The following is a 14,717-nucleotide window of genomic DNA, read 5'->3' as shown; positions in this document are numbered from 1 at the left end:
TTTTTTGAGGTTAGGTCGATTTTTTGCTCGGAATTTTCTCTTTTATTCGCCAGTCAAATAAATTCCGGAAGTTCGTTAGTAAAATTCAGGCGTAAGGAAATCGTGAGAGTTAATTGCAGCATTAACCGGGATATTAGACGAGGATTCAATGATTTTTCGAGGTTAATGCGTTAATTAGTCGGTCATTAGACCTATTACTGTTGGAATCAATTCTTTCATCCGCATTTCCCGTTATTATTTAAAGTTCGGATATTCATGAGTGCAAACGCATTTATTCAGACAATCCCACTTAGATCTCATAAATCTATTGATAAATGATCAAATGATATTTCCGATTTCATCAGAAACATGTTCTCCTCTTTCCGCGCATAACAGTGATTCAAATTCAATCAATCAATAGAAAAAAAAATTCATTCCCATTTTCTTCAGTTATTTCTGTAATATTTTTATCTTTCTGTAGATTTATCACCGCGCGATTTAAAAAATTGGGGAAAAGTTGTTTGAAATATTTCTATTATTCCTAAATAATAAAGGCAGTCAGATAATGGACATCACTCACGAAAAAAAAAAATGGCGAACTGGTTCAGAATTATTCGTTCAGTATTTTAATGAATAGGAAAACGTATTCAGTGACAACTGGGTTTGGTTTATAACGAGGCAAGTATCCAGTTCGTTATCCCGGGACCGCTCGGACACCAGATACATGATCGTATATAGTTATATGGATTACAATCTACCTAGTTGGTTAACAATAAAAACATCTGGTTTTTTTTTTCGCTGGGTGGGGGGTACACCTAGAAGTCATATTGGAATACAACCTACGGGTCTCTCAATGCAGAGGCTTTTGGCACGCGACGCCTGTCTTTTTCTTTTTCAAAGTTGTCTAGTTTACCCCTCCCTCCCCCCTCTCGAGGTCTTTTTACCTGTTTTTGCCTATTCTAGGCTGGATACAACATTGGTTTTATATTGTTATGTACCGCTAGGTTGGGCCGAGTTATGGATAATGCGTGGGTGGTGTTGGGATTGGAATGAAGTGGAGAAATAGAGTGGTTTAAAAATCGTAGATAATAGACGGAAGAAACAGCTACTGGGGACAGCTGGACTAGTGGCTGGAATGTGGGTTTGGTTGAGGTGACGGTGGGCCTTCGTCTGGGTAATTACGAGGTTATGTCATGGGGTGTGAAATGACTCCTTTCAGTCCCACCTTTTTTTTTTCACCCGTTATTTATCGGTGTTTTCTCCGTTATCCTGCGTTATTTGATTGATAAATTTTTCCATGTTTTCACCATTAGTATTAATCCAGGAATTACGCGATCTCACGGTTATTTTAGTATTGATAACTCCCAGCCATCATCGAGTCATCAACGATGACTGATGCATCATTTGTTGCGGACGATGCGCTGGACCCCTTGGTCTTAACCTCTGTATCTAGCCAAGTAGTAATAAATATGTCACTGCTACCACCACCCGGTGTTGGAACTCGTGTGACTACCAGTCTAGTGTGTTGTACTTCTAAAAGCCGACGCCAAGTTCTCTCTCTCTATCTTTTCTCTCTTGCTCGCTCGAGCACTTTCACGCCTTGTGCGCCAGGGGATTCCCCTGCCCCATCTGACCCTGGTCTCACCAGACTCCCGAGGAAGAAACAAAACAATGAAAAAAAATATCTATGTATATATATATAAAAAAAAGGGACATACCCACTCCCCGCGGTGCCGTCACCTAGACCTCAAGTTTGGACAGTCTTTCATTAGAAAATAAAAATCCCACCTCCCGATGGGATCCATGATCATGATTGAATATATTCACTGTGTCTGTCCCTTATCACCGGAGAATAGAACCCAACTGTCGATTTATAATTGGAGGTTATGAATTTTTGGGCCTCTTTCAATGCAACTGATGTCTTACTTTGAAAAATCGAGAGCGATGAGGGACAGTTCAATGCCGCAGATATTATTCATTATCTTTTTATTTTCTGATGCTCGATTTGTAGGGGATGATCGATAAGGACCAATTGGGCAGGATTTGAAATAGGGCCTTATTGAAAGATGTCGATGAAATCAATATCATTCGGTGGAATATTTAAAGTGACACGTGCTTCGTTGATATTCACGAGTCCATTGACCGGGAAATCACTGTGCGTCAGTTTATTGTTTATTGTATCGTATTTGTCTGAAAATAAGGAAATTTTTTTTTATTGATCACCTTGATTTAATTCAATATCCTGGGTTACGAAGCGCGCGATTCCATTACCAGATGTTGGAGTTTGTGTTCTCTCGTATTCTCAATTTTTTCTTATTTCAATTTTTTTTTTTTTGCGAGAAAACGTCAGCGAATGTGCTGACGAAGACCACCCACCAGGTCGACGTCCTTAAACCGTCAAAACGTTGTCGGCGTTTCACACTTTTTTGGTAGTACTCATTGATTTTTTTTTCCCCCCCAACTTCGATAACAGAAATAAAATCGAGTCGAAGAAATTTATGATGAATTGTGCTGGGTCATTGACCCGACGATTGCCAAATAATGAGAATAATGGGATTCATGGGCTTCGGTGGTTTTATAATGATTTTCGAATGAATTCGTATGTTAATGGAGTGATTGATGATGGGGAGAATAATTAAAGATAGAGGAAAAACAATTGTCTTGGTGAGTTATCGGTGGGATTTTACTCTTGATCCGGTCATTGGCCCAATGGTGACTTAAAAAAAAAATGGTCTCATTGGTGTTGTGTATGGCTGTATCACGTTGTAATACTTCCATCGCCTTTAAACTTCCTCGCATGTGTTTTCTCGCGGGACGATAAATTACCTTGAGCGCGTGTTATATCGCGCGCCAATTTCATCTCTCTCGCACTGTACATTTTACCAGGAGGTATATCCCCCCTCTCCCCTTTCTACCGAAAATAAGGCCCAATTTGTACGTGATACTATGCCCAGAAATAATTCATTTTTATTCACTTAATCCCGTGGCGAGAGGTAATTTTAATAATTTCGAGGCTCAGTAAAATTGAAAAATAAAACGATTTTTTTTTGGGGCCCGATGTCAATTTTTTTTTATTCCTTGGATGATATGAGTGGAATTGTGGATGGAAAAAAAAATAATGAGGACAAAAAATATCGGCATCACCCGGATAGTTTCCGCAAATGGATTCGATTGGGCCCAAATTTTCAAGTCCCTTCTGCAAATGAAGACGGTGTATCTCGAGTGGACAAGTCGGTGCCGTTGAATCGTATAAATTTGAATTTTTCACGGCGAGAGATCAATCCACACGCGATGCAACTCCACGTTGAAAAAGTGACAATTTTTTCTCCCCCCAGGGCATGAGGCCCCACTCTCTCATTGTTATTTGAAATTCAAAAAGTCGATGCCAAAACAGTTAGAGTGGATCCCGGGTATTGTCGTAAATTGCCCGGGCTTTTTCTGTATTCCGTTTGAAAAGTACGTATGAAAAAAGTTGTCCGATTTTTAAAGTCCTTTCGCCCTGTGTGGATTTGGGGCCCCGTGGGCCCTACGTCTCCCTTCTCTCGTGTTCGTCTCAATAAGGCAAGGACAGCGCCCCAAAATGCTTCATCGCTATTTCACCCAAACTTGAAACAAGCGCCAAACAGACTCTGAAAAAAAAAAGTACCGCGCGAGGGACCTTATACCTGTAAAAACAATGTGAATCTCACTGATCACCTTGGAGGGCCTCATCCCCATTGTTTCCCCCCTCCTCTTTTTTTTTTGTTCTCTTTTCAACTTTTTCGGGGAGTTTGTTTCTTTCGTAAACTCAGAAAGTCAATCGGTCTATTCCGGAGATTCTTGGGTGGATCGCCCTGGGAATTTCGTGTCGTTTTGATTTTACTTGCGAAACCTGAATTCCAACAACGCGGTGGGCCTCAATCATGTAAGGTCCTCATCCTCTTCACCTCTTTTCGCGGTTATTCTGGAATCAGGGAGCAATTCGAGTTGTCCTCGGTCTCTCCAGTGAAGTTGTGTCGACAAATAATGATTGCACGGCATTTCCGTAAGGCCCAATCTGTGACTTATAATTGATCGGACCCAATTAAGTGCGAAGTTAATTTCTATATATGAAATAATGTTGAAAAAAAATTGTTTTCGCCCAAATTTCGTCGCTTTTTATCCTGCGAATATCAGGCCCAAAATTATTAAGGCTCATTTTTTTTCTGAAAATACTCCTCTCGGTACTTTTTCCGGTTTTTTCGTCCACGAATATTCTTCAATGAATTCTCAACTTTTTCGCAAATAAAGACCAATTTACGCACTACAGCTGCCAAATGAATAAACAAATATTGACTCACTAAAGTATCTCCCGAAACGATTATAATAGTTCACCCGAAAAACCGTAACTCACCTCATAATCTCTTATCTCTCAGGTCTTTTTACAATACCGCGTTAATTGTTCAATAAACATTGTAGCCCCCGCACACCCGGAAGCCGACATCCCGTGCTGTGTGTCTAATAAACTAGGAATGATTCTGACACATGAGAAAAAAAGGGGAAAAGAAATCCTTTAACTCGAACGTCCGTTGATTCCGGGGCCTGAAATATCATTTTTTCTTTGTGGTGGGGGGTCCGAAGGGGCACGTGCGCGCAGTTGAAGTCGGTGATGACGATTTCCGCCTTGAAATGGTCAATTCTAGTCCCCCGTTATTAAGATAATCCAGTTATCAGTATTCAATACTCAAACTGGATACTTATCACGTGCCCTTATGATCAGATGGTGGGTGGGGAGGGAGGGGGACCTCCGTAAAAGCGAGAAAAGCGAGTTCTACCCACGCAAAAGAGGTCGCGTTGCTCCACAGCCGGGTGTGTCTCTTGAACTCATTGTTTTCGAAATTATGATATTGCCAATATTAATATTTATAACGTGTTTTTTTTTCTCCGTTGAGTTGATTGAGGCTGATACAAATGGTGGAGGAAAATCTTTATCATAATTATTGTCTTGCATTGCCAATTGTATTCGACTTGTTTATGCTCTCCGATCCATTCCGATGCCAATTTTTTCAATGATCATATCCAATAATTGATAATTATTTATTGTGAATTGTGGAAAGTAAGGAATTTTTTTTTTGGATTACCGGTTACATTTTTATATCGAATTATATCGATTTCTGATGAAATATCACTCTCATGGTAATAGTCATTTTGAAAAATTGATTCGAACAATATGTCGGTAATTTTCGACGGATGATTGCGCCGAATGTGATTAGATTTTCATACGCACATGAGTCCGCGGTATTCAGGTTACAGATTTGTCAACATCTTGGTGAGAGGGAGGGGGATATACACCCAAGGCACAACGGCGGAATGTCGTTCGCGAGACCAGTCCCTCCACCTTGTTTCCTCCTCCCTCTTCAGCTCCACAGCTCCTTCTCTATTCCATTCCTCTACAAAATCCTGTACCCCACCTCACCCTGTCCCTCAGTATACGTGCACTACGAGGAGTTCCGGTCTGACGTTCGTCGCCTGATTAGTTGCAGGATATTTCCGAGTCAACTGGCGCGATAGAAAAATTAATGAAATTCCAATGCAAATGTCGGGTGGTATGAGAGTCATGTGGACTCATGACGGTGAATTGAGGTTGGATATTATTTTATCCGCGGACGCTCAAGAAAAACGATATTTCATATTTTTTTCTCGGACAGTCATTATTTAAGGACACGGTGAAATATTTATTGTTTAATTTACCGTGACGTTTAGTAATTGACTTTGAAGACATCGTCCTGACGGTGTGGATGATCTTTCAACTTTCTCCGGAATTATCGAACTAGTTTGAAATCAATTTTAAAAATTTGATTATTCTTGAAAGTTTTTTTAAGTCAGTGATATTTCGAAATAAGAAATTGTCCTCTCACTTAAAAATCTCGTAGGAGGCTGAGAAATTAGTGGAGTGATAATCCATCATTTATCAATGGAAAGATTGTAATCCCAAGGAATTTCCCTCAAGTTCTAAAATCCAAATGATGTGAGGCATAATATGGAATGCTGCTTCGGTCTGAGTCTTCCAATTTGACTGACGTTTCGGGGGCGAACCGCTCGTTTGTCACAAACCGAGCCGGACTTCATTTGTTCCAGGCCGAGAGATATAGACTTAAAAAAAAAAATGAAAAGAGTCATAACAGACAGGTCTATAACCGTGTATAGTCCTGAAATTTTCGAGACTGCGGTTGTTTTTCAGTCGTCTCCTTTCTCCACAAATTATTTTTTTTCCCCTCCTGTTTCTCTCATTCGAACGTTTTCACATGCATTAAGATAACGAGCCACACGCTGAGCTATCGGTCAAAGTCACACTGCAGTTGGGATTCAATCTGTTAGTGGGAACCGCAAAAGGTGAATTTTAGGTGGTGAAATTTTTCATCGATTTTTGCCAGATATTCACCGGTGTATGGCAGCTCCCACGATTTTTTTAATTAACCGGGTTTATTAAGAAATGTTAATGGATCACGCGATAGCATAAAGTACGGCAATTATTTTAATTCATTTTGGATTTGTTTGTGAGGCAGGAGAAATTATCGATGATGAGTTATTTTACTGGGATTATTCATCGATTTTTTCTCGCCTCTCTGGCGATTTTTTTTTTATATGAAAAATTTTTGTCTGAAATCCGGGGATTGTATTTATTATTCCCGTGGCATGCGACCGTTTCCGGCTAATCAATGCATTTTTTTCACCCCGACTTTCATTCAAAAATGGTTTATTGTCGTGGAATCACGTTCACATACGTCTCAAACATACCCAAAGATGGTGCATACGTGGTGTCGTTGTTATGTTTATTAAAGACAACAGACGACTGGCGGTCGAAAAAGGCGCGAAATTAAAAATCCACGATTCAACGGATATACATGATATATGTGTACATACTCAATGGTATGTAATGATGATTTCTAACAACGGGCACGTACCGTTTCGAATGTCGTGGCAGCAGACTGAAACGTATTGGCAATACAAATTGTGAGAATTTGCGGCAATCTATATGGACAACTGAATATATTTAAAAATCATAATTTATCTGCACAATCAAAAATTCGCGAGAATTACCATAGAAATGGGGTAAAATTGCGTCACCAAACGTGAAGCGGATGCGTTATTCGATGTTAATGAAAATTCGGAATAAACAATTTTTTTCTCTTGTAATTTGTGAATGAAATTTTGGCGAATTTTTGAGATTAAAAAAATTAAACCAATAATCCAAAACAACAATAACAGGAAAAAAGTAGACACGAACAAGAGAGAAGAGTAAACCAGGAGTGGGTGGGGATGGGGAGGGGGAGGGTTGTGGATGCACACAGAAAGGAAACCCAAGGAAGAAAGAAAAGGACCGAAAAGACACGCACGTAAAGTGATTAATGGACTCTCCACCGTCGAGAGCACTGGGAGATCGGTCCGGGGCAGGAGGGGGAGAAGAGAGAAAGAGAGAAGGTGGGGTGGGATAAGATCTCCGATGGAATTCTCTGGGCTTTTATATTGGATTTCTTTTAAATTCGTTACTTTATCCGGCACTATGTTAATAGCAGAGCCGATATGAGAGCTCGCGGTTAAGAGCGGTTCATTTATCATTCGCGTTTACTTTACCCAGCGTAGTCCTTCCTCTTCTCCTCCGCTGCTGGATATACGGAGACTTTGACTTGACTTCTTTTCTCATTTTGTTTTTTTTTTTCGTCGAGTTCTTCAGTCCTTTGCCTCTCATTTTCGTGGGGAATACGGAGTTTCAGGTTTGCGGGGAGGTATGAGAATATGAAAATCTCGCCTGAGTGATCGATCGTTGGAAAGAAAAAAAAAATCGTTTTTATATCGTTTTTGGGCCCACTCCTGGCCAGGGAATGATCTTGGAGGAGAATTTTTTAATTTGTAACACCTCTGACGTGATTTTTAATGAATTACGGCGCGCGCATGCGCGTATCACCTCCTTGCGTGCGCAGGTACTCCAAAAATGAAACATTTCATCTAAACCGAAAAAGGACATTAATGAGTTCATTAAAACTCCTCGGACACACAATCTGATCACCCTAATGCTTGCGCATGCGCGTACCACTTCGTTGCGCGCGCAGTGACTCGTTCTTGTGTCTCTTAATCCAGATTGAAAATATGTAAATACATCCCAGAGTCCAGAAGGGGGTCCGGTTATCTTTTCCCTCGCTAACTCTTTATTTCTCTCCCTCCCAAGGGGCCCAGATGGCCATTCTGTATTCCCCGTTGAAAAAGTATTTTAATAGAAACGATTCATCATTCCTACGGCCTCCGTTGCGACTCATTTTCAGACGATTCTCCTTTCCTCATCCTCCACAACTTTTGTTCTACAAACTGTCAATTTATCTGTGCTACTCATCTTCATATTTTCAGAATTTTTCCAAATTTCAACTCGACTAGATCAATCTCTCGTCATCAGCCTTCCCAAAAATTAACAACTACAATTCCCCATGAATTAACTGAATACAAAACCGATAATCGAATTATCCCCCATAAAATTATGAAAATTACCCGACATAAAATTAATTCAATAACCAAAGAATCAATAACGACAAACAATGGCCCCGAAAAAAATTGAACGAATCGCCTGGCGTTCGTCATAAACGAGATTTCAAAAATCCGTTATTCAAATAAGGATTCCCCTCTCCCCATCGGTTAAAAAAAAAAAAAAATCGTAAAAAGTGGGTCTGAATAATTTTATAAAATTAATAGTAAAAAGGGTACGTACGTCCGGACGTCTATTATGCGCATATGCAAATAGATTTGAGGGTTGGAGTTTTATGGAGAAAATAATAATACGAAAAAATAAACGGGGGGGGGAATGAGTGTGAGTGAGATGGACAAATGCAGAACAGAACAGGATAGAAGGGTGGGGAAGCCGAAGGATGACGAGGAGAGGACCCCTTCTGCAGCCTGCGGGGCATTAAAACTTCTGAGATTTATAGTGGCTTGCATATTATAGTGGCTTGCGGTCTCGTCCAGTCCACTCTCCGTCCTCTTTTATTCAATATGTTTTTTTTTTTTTTTGGGGCGGTTTTCAGGGTTTTATACGCATGCGAGACAATTCGAAAACTTGAAATTGCAATTTTTTTTTTTCGCCGCCAGGGAGGGATTTAAATGCCGTAAATTGGCCTTCGGCGGAGCAATTAGCGGAGTGTCGTAAGTGTTACGATTAGATGTGCTTAGTGTTCTCGGGTGAATTTTGAGATGTGGGGAATAATCTCTTGGGCAATTGCAATTATCACGTTTTGAGAATAGCCAATTGGAATTTTTTAACCGCCAGCTGTCGATCTCCGGATATACGACCTTTTTCCATGAATACATTTATTATTAATTCATTGATTTTTATTCGCAAAATCCCAATTTCCATATTAGTGTAAATTTAATACGTCAAACCACTGGGCGACAGGGAAAATTAAATGGCGAAATCGATAAAGCAATTTACAAAAATTGATACAATATTTTAAACCGAATATCGAATGCGATTTTTATCGCATGCAAACTGGGACAAAATGTAGATCCGATATGATATGCATAAAAAGGGGGGAGGGGGCTGTAGTCGGGAACGAATTCGTAAGCGGATAATGAATGGAAACGAGGGAAAAAGATCAACGTGACGGAGGGAATATGAATGGAGCGACTTTTTTTTTTATCTCCGAGTTTTTATTTTTAAGAGAGGGGTGGCGGATTAATGGGAAAGCTGTTGGGTGCACCCTCTCCGGGGGCGATCATTGTTTAGCGTTTTTGTTTGAATATGAAAATTGGAATAGTTTGTTAGAGTTGCGGATGAATTGGAATTTTTTTTTTTTTTCCGGGGATTGGGGATAATTTTTCGGTTGGTGTTCCCTCGTTAATACGTTTTAGCGAGTTTCGTGAAACCAGACTCCTCAATAGCCTCTTTTCAATGGCTCTCTTTCTCGAGAGAAGAAACTTATTCGTAATCGTATATCCAGGTCTAAATAGTCAGTGTTACGCTAAGTAGACCTAACCAGATTAGTGAGTCGTTTACGTGCTCTATTTTTGACGCCTCGTGCCGGTTGAAATGAGTTTTTAACCGAACGAGTGTGCAATAAATATCTTTTGGAAATTTTTGCTAATCCCTCGGTCGCGGGTAAATCCCTTGAATAATGAGTGAGAAATGCCTTGTGAATTATTCCATTATTATTTCCATTTTTTTTTTATTCGCGACAACGCGACTTGGCATTACGAAATTTTGGGCAATTCCCCTGATCGTGAGAAAATGACAAAAATTCTTCAAGAAGATTCGAAAAAAAGCGAGTCATGGCCCCTCTCGACGCTCCTCAAACACTCGACCATAATGTTGCCAGTCTCATCCTCTCATTTCCCTCTACAAATTTTTTTCCTCTCATTTTCTCCATCTCTTTTTTTTCAGTACTGTACATATTCGTAACGTTTTACTGACTTAACCCATCAGAAACGGTTTTTCAAGAGGTTTTGCTGGGCCTTCTGGAGTGCCTGGAAACACATCGCGGGGAAGAGATTATTCAAATTCGTCCGGCTTAAAATATATTATTTATCGGAACGCAGAGCCCCAGCCTTTCTTCCACCTTCATTCCTCCCTCCCTTTTTTTTTATTTTTTATTCTGTCCATCTTTTATACCAGGAATTGGCATTTCGTTTTAAGATACGAGTTGTCGAGTGTTTTCGGAAGTCGAGCCCGGGAAGAATAAAACTATTCAATTGAAAAATTTTATTTATTCATTCTCATTCAACAGGGATGAATGGAAAATCTACGACAAATAAACCGACACCGTTGGATAACTCCGCGAGATAGTGGGTAACTCGATATCCTGAGATTAAAGAATGAAAAACTCAGATTTCTGAGAAATGGTTGAAGTCATAATATTCGTAATTTCAGGCGGACATGTTTTTTTTTCCTTTCCGTTGTATTCGCCGGAATTATTACACTGGTTTTCTGTCGGGACATGCGAGTGCGACCGGTGGAAATGATAAGGACTGGGGCAAACAACGAGTTGGGCGCAAAAATGTCGAGTATTAAAAAGTCGTAAAAGAAAATTCAAGACTTAATCGGGGTTATCTCGAAAACGCGTGGTCCCACCTGAAAACCACATGAACATTTTTTGTAGCTCATGAAATGTTTTACAAAAAATTCCCTTTCCGTTTTTATCTGAGGTCGATAATTATCGAGATCTGTCATCGATTAGAGTAACGATTGAAAATCACTGAATACGCAGTCTCGCGAATTCGGTGAATATCGGGGGAATAGCTGGAGTTGGGGGAAAATTCAAGAGGACTTTTTTTTAGATTATGAGATTCTCCGCGAAAAGTTCAGATACCTTTATTCCCAAAAACTCATAATTATCGAGATAATTGGAAAATCAATAGTTCAAACCACTCGCAATGGAAAAAATAAAAACTGCCATTGTCTCAGTAAATCCTCGGAATAATTTTTCCATCTCTCTCTCACTGTGTTACGCATTCACGAGTACATGCACCTATTCACTAATGTATTCAAGGTCCGCCCCATAAACCCAATGGTGGGGATTGAAACGGGGCGGCCCCCACGACTCCGCGGCAACAACTCCGTAGGTACTGTAACAGATGTTAATTATCCCTTCTGTATAGTCGAATCAGAGAGTTCGCGTTTTACTTTCTCATAAAGAACAAAAAAAAAGAAATAATAAGAATGAGTGAAAAAAAAAAGAATTGTACACGAGGAGAGAGAAAAATTTATTTCCTTGATTCCGTTCTGCTTTCGTACACTCGACGATCAGATAACGTCATCCAACCGTCGAAGACAATGTACTTACCTCTCATAAAAAAAAATCCGAGTGCAATGGAAATCCATGAAATCACAATAATTCCCCGCTGGTGAACGAATTTTTTCAGTGGGAGGGACAGCGAAACGAGCGTTAAAATTTATCGTTATTATTATTTCATCACAACGCACAGATTACCTCGACATTCCAAATTCATCAATGACAAATCACGTTTGAAATACAAATTCGATACTAATTTCTCATTATCCAGTCACGAATAAGTATCGATGATGTCATTCGAACGAACTCCGATCGTATTGTGAAACGCTGTCATGTTCATCATAATTCAAATTGAGTTGTAGTCGATGGTGCGGTTTAAAAAATAATCATTATTTTATAATTCCAGGATGCGCTGAAGCAGCTCCTCACGCATCATCCCCGAGATGTCAGCTGTAACTAGTCCGTATGGCCCCAGTAAGTCCCATTAAATCAGTAACAAGAGGTGGAATGGTTTGAGCTTCATAAATCCGTGATTATCTCGAGAACGAGTGAAGTAAGAGGAAAACCCCGGAGGGCTTTTTTGTAGGGCATAAAAATCTGAAGGAAAAAGTTCTCATGTTGTCCCAATGTAGCAGCACTTGGCATCGAGATTTTTCAAAAAGTATGCAAGTGTTCCGATTTCTCCCTAGTTCGAACCATTTCACCACTGCTACCGATAAAAATAACCAAATAATCACCTGCTCAATTCAATTATCAGCGGATATGCTGTCCGACTCGGTCTACAACTACGCCACCTCCCGTCGGAGTACAACAGGGGATCAGGACAGCAGTGACTCGCAATTTGAGACCCCGAGCCATCAATTGCACGATCAATTGTCAAGTATGCAGAAACCCAGGAACAAGCGCAAAAATTTCAAGCCAATTAGCAGTAGAATGGCTGAAGTATCGGATGATGAGTCTGAGAGAGACGAGCAGGAGGATGACTCTGAGACAATTGATGAGACTAATTCAAATGACATTGTTGAATATGAACGGAAAACTCTGTTGAGTTCCAGTAACGATAGACCAAAACAGAGACTTAACAATAATGAGGCTAGTCCGATGGATCTGTCAGTTGCCACGAGGCCTCCCTCCTCAGATGGTGATGAGGACAGCAGTGATTCGTTGAGACACAAGTTCAGTCTTGAGCACCTCACGTCCCAGAAGCTTTATTCACTTGGTGCCGAGGTAATTCAAGACTTCCACCAATTTATTGATTATTTTTTCCTCCATCATTTAATATTAAAATCAACAGGATTCTGGGGGATGACTGGAAATGCGTCAGTCAAAGTTCCACGAATGAATTTAATAATAATTAATTTTTGTTCGGTTGTTGTCTTGTATAACGATGCTTTCGCGAAATGACCAGGAATTAATCAGTCTCCTTCTTTCCTCATTAGGCGAGAAGTCCGGCGTCCGAGTCGTCCGAAAAAAGTGACTTGGATCAAGAGGCAAGTAGACTAGAAGACGATCATCAATTCGACGACGATCGTATACAAGAGACTGAGCCCGAAACAGACATTGAAGAGCGCAAACCAATGGAAAGTATGAGTGAATACCTCGAATCAACGGTCCAGGAATTCCTCGCTTTCTACGGTTTTGCTGGTGGTGAAATGACAAAATCATCGAGTAGACAGATTCCATCGACATTTCTCAATCCACATACCGGTCAAATTCAATTCAATCCAAATCCAAATCAGAGTAATTCCGGCAATTGTCAACAGGAGGAACAGCAGGTGCATCATGGTAAGTCTTGACAAATTGTTTGACAATTTTTATTACTGATGAGCCATCAATCGTGGTGGATGATGAATGATATGAATGCCTCTTTGACACGATTCGATGTCTCACTTTTCTCTCGAGGCCAACAGACGCCGTCGAACGTTTCAATACACTTACGCGATATTATTGTGGGCGGAATTTGCCGATGTGATCCAAAAAAGATGGCAAACAAAATGGTTTAACGGTGGCGTCGACGAGCGGTTAGAAATTTCGATACGTGCGTAGGAAGTTCCGGTAAAATTTCAGTCCCGCGGTCCGATTTATAATTTTTAGGGGAGGAGATTGACATTTTTTTATAAAATCAATCAATCAATTATTTCTTTCCTCTAATAGTTGTTTCGTTATGAATTCACCTCACAGGTGTTTCCAAACCACTCCTAGAAGTCGGAAATACACGAGCATTAATTTTTTCCACCCCCGGATTCATCACCGCGGGTTTCCAATTCAAAATTTCCTCATCGATCAACTGAATCGACTCCACCAAAGAAATCCATTAGCCAATGCTCATTTTTAGTATCGACTGTACGACCCAAGGCAGAAAAGGCGAATGATGCCACATACGTATTGCCAAGCTCCTCATATGTGCACACGTTTGAATATGTGATGGCAAAGAGGCAAGATGGCCGACTTATAAGTCATAAACATCTACCACCGGTGCCCAAGGGGGTTTCCTCTCATTTTACTATAACCCAAGCGCCTCATATACCTCATCCAGTCTCTAAACGATCGATGAATGCCTTCGAGTTTCTTCCATCCCGTGGAATTCAGGCCTAACGAATCGCCACTAGTTTCTCTTACCCTGAAAATTCCACTCGTGTAAATAAATAAAGCCTCTCGCAAAAAAAAAAAAAAACCGCCCACAGTACATCATGAATTGAATAGTTGTCTCTTCCCATCATCTCCGGAGTGACTCGTTCATTCGTCGTGACGCAATTCCTCTATTAAGTCCATAATCCGATTCTGACGAGAATCGACGTCTATCTCAGAATTAACTCTTCGCAAATTTTTGGTAATTGTCGCGGGTACTGGGGGCTTCAGGAGGAAATTCCAGGGGAATTCTCGGAATAATTTCTTGGAAATTCAATAAATTCAGACAGACAAATCAACAGGTTGTCAGCAACCTCCTCTCATCGACATTAACCCAAAGCTGAGGCATTAATGCAGACGCATCAACAGGTGGCCCAAGTG

The 14,717-nt window shown here is 40.4% G+C and overlaps 1 protein-coding gene across 2 annotated transcripts in view; it reads left to right on the top strand.

Moving 5' to 3' along the window:
- LOC105265712 (uncharacterized) overlaps positions 1-14,717 on the top strand; it is a 44,840-nt gene that overhangs the window by 3,993 nt on the left and 26,130 nt on the right. For both annotated transcript variants that reach the window (XM_011303364.1, XM_011303363.1), the window contains exons 2-4: positions 12,115-12,182; positions 12,466-12,935; positions 13,148-13,493. In XM_011303364.1, coding sequence (XP_011301666.1) covers positions 12,152-12,182; positions 12,466-12,935; positions 13,148-13,493 — 847 coding nt within the window. In that variant the 5' untranslated portion in view covers positions 12,115-12,151. The remainder of the gene's footprint in view (positions 1-12,114; positions 12,183-12,465; positions 12,936-13,147; positions 13,494-14,717) is intronic.

This window comes from Fopius arisanus, unplaced genomic scaffold (genome assembly GCF_000806365.1).
Source record: "Fopius arisanus strain USDA-PBARC FA_bdor unplaced genomic scaffold, ASM80636v1 scaffold00031, whole genome shotgun sequence".
NCBI lineage: Eukaryota > Metazoa > Arthropoda > Insecta > Hymenoptera > Braconidae > Fopius > Fopius arisanus.
The sequence above is the reverse complement of the archived record's forward strand: the minus strand, read 5'-3'. Positions and strand labels throughout refer to the sequence as shown.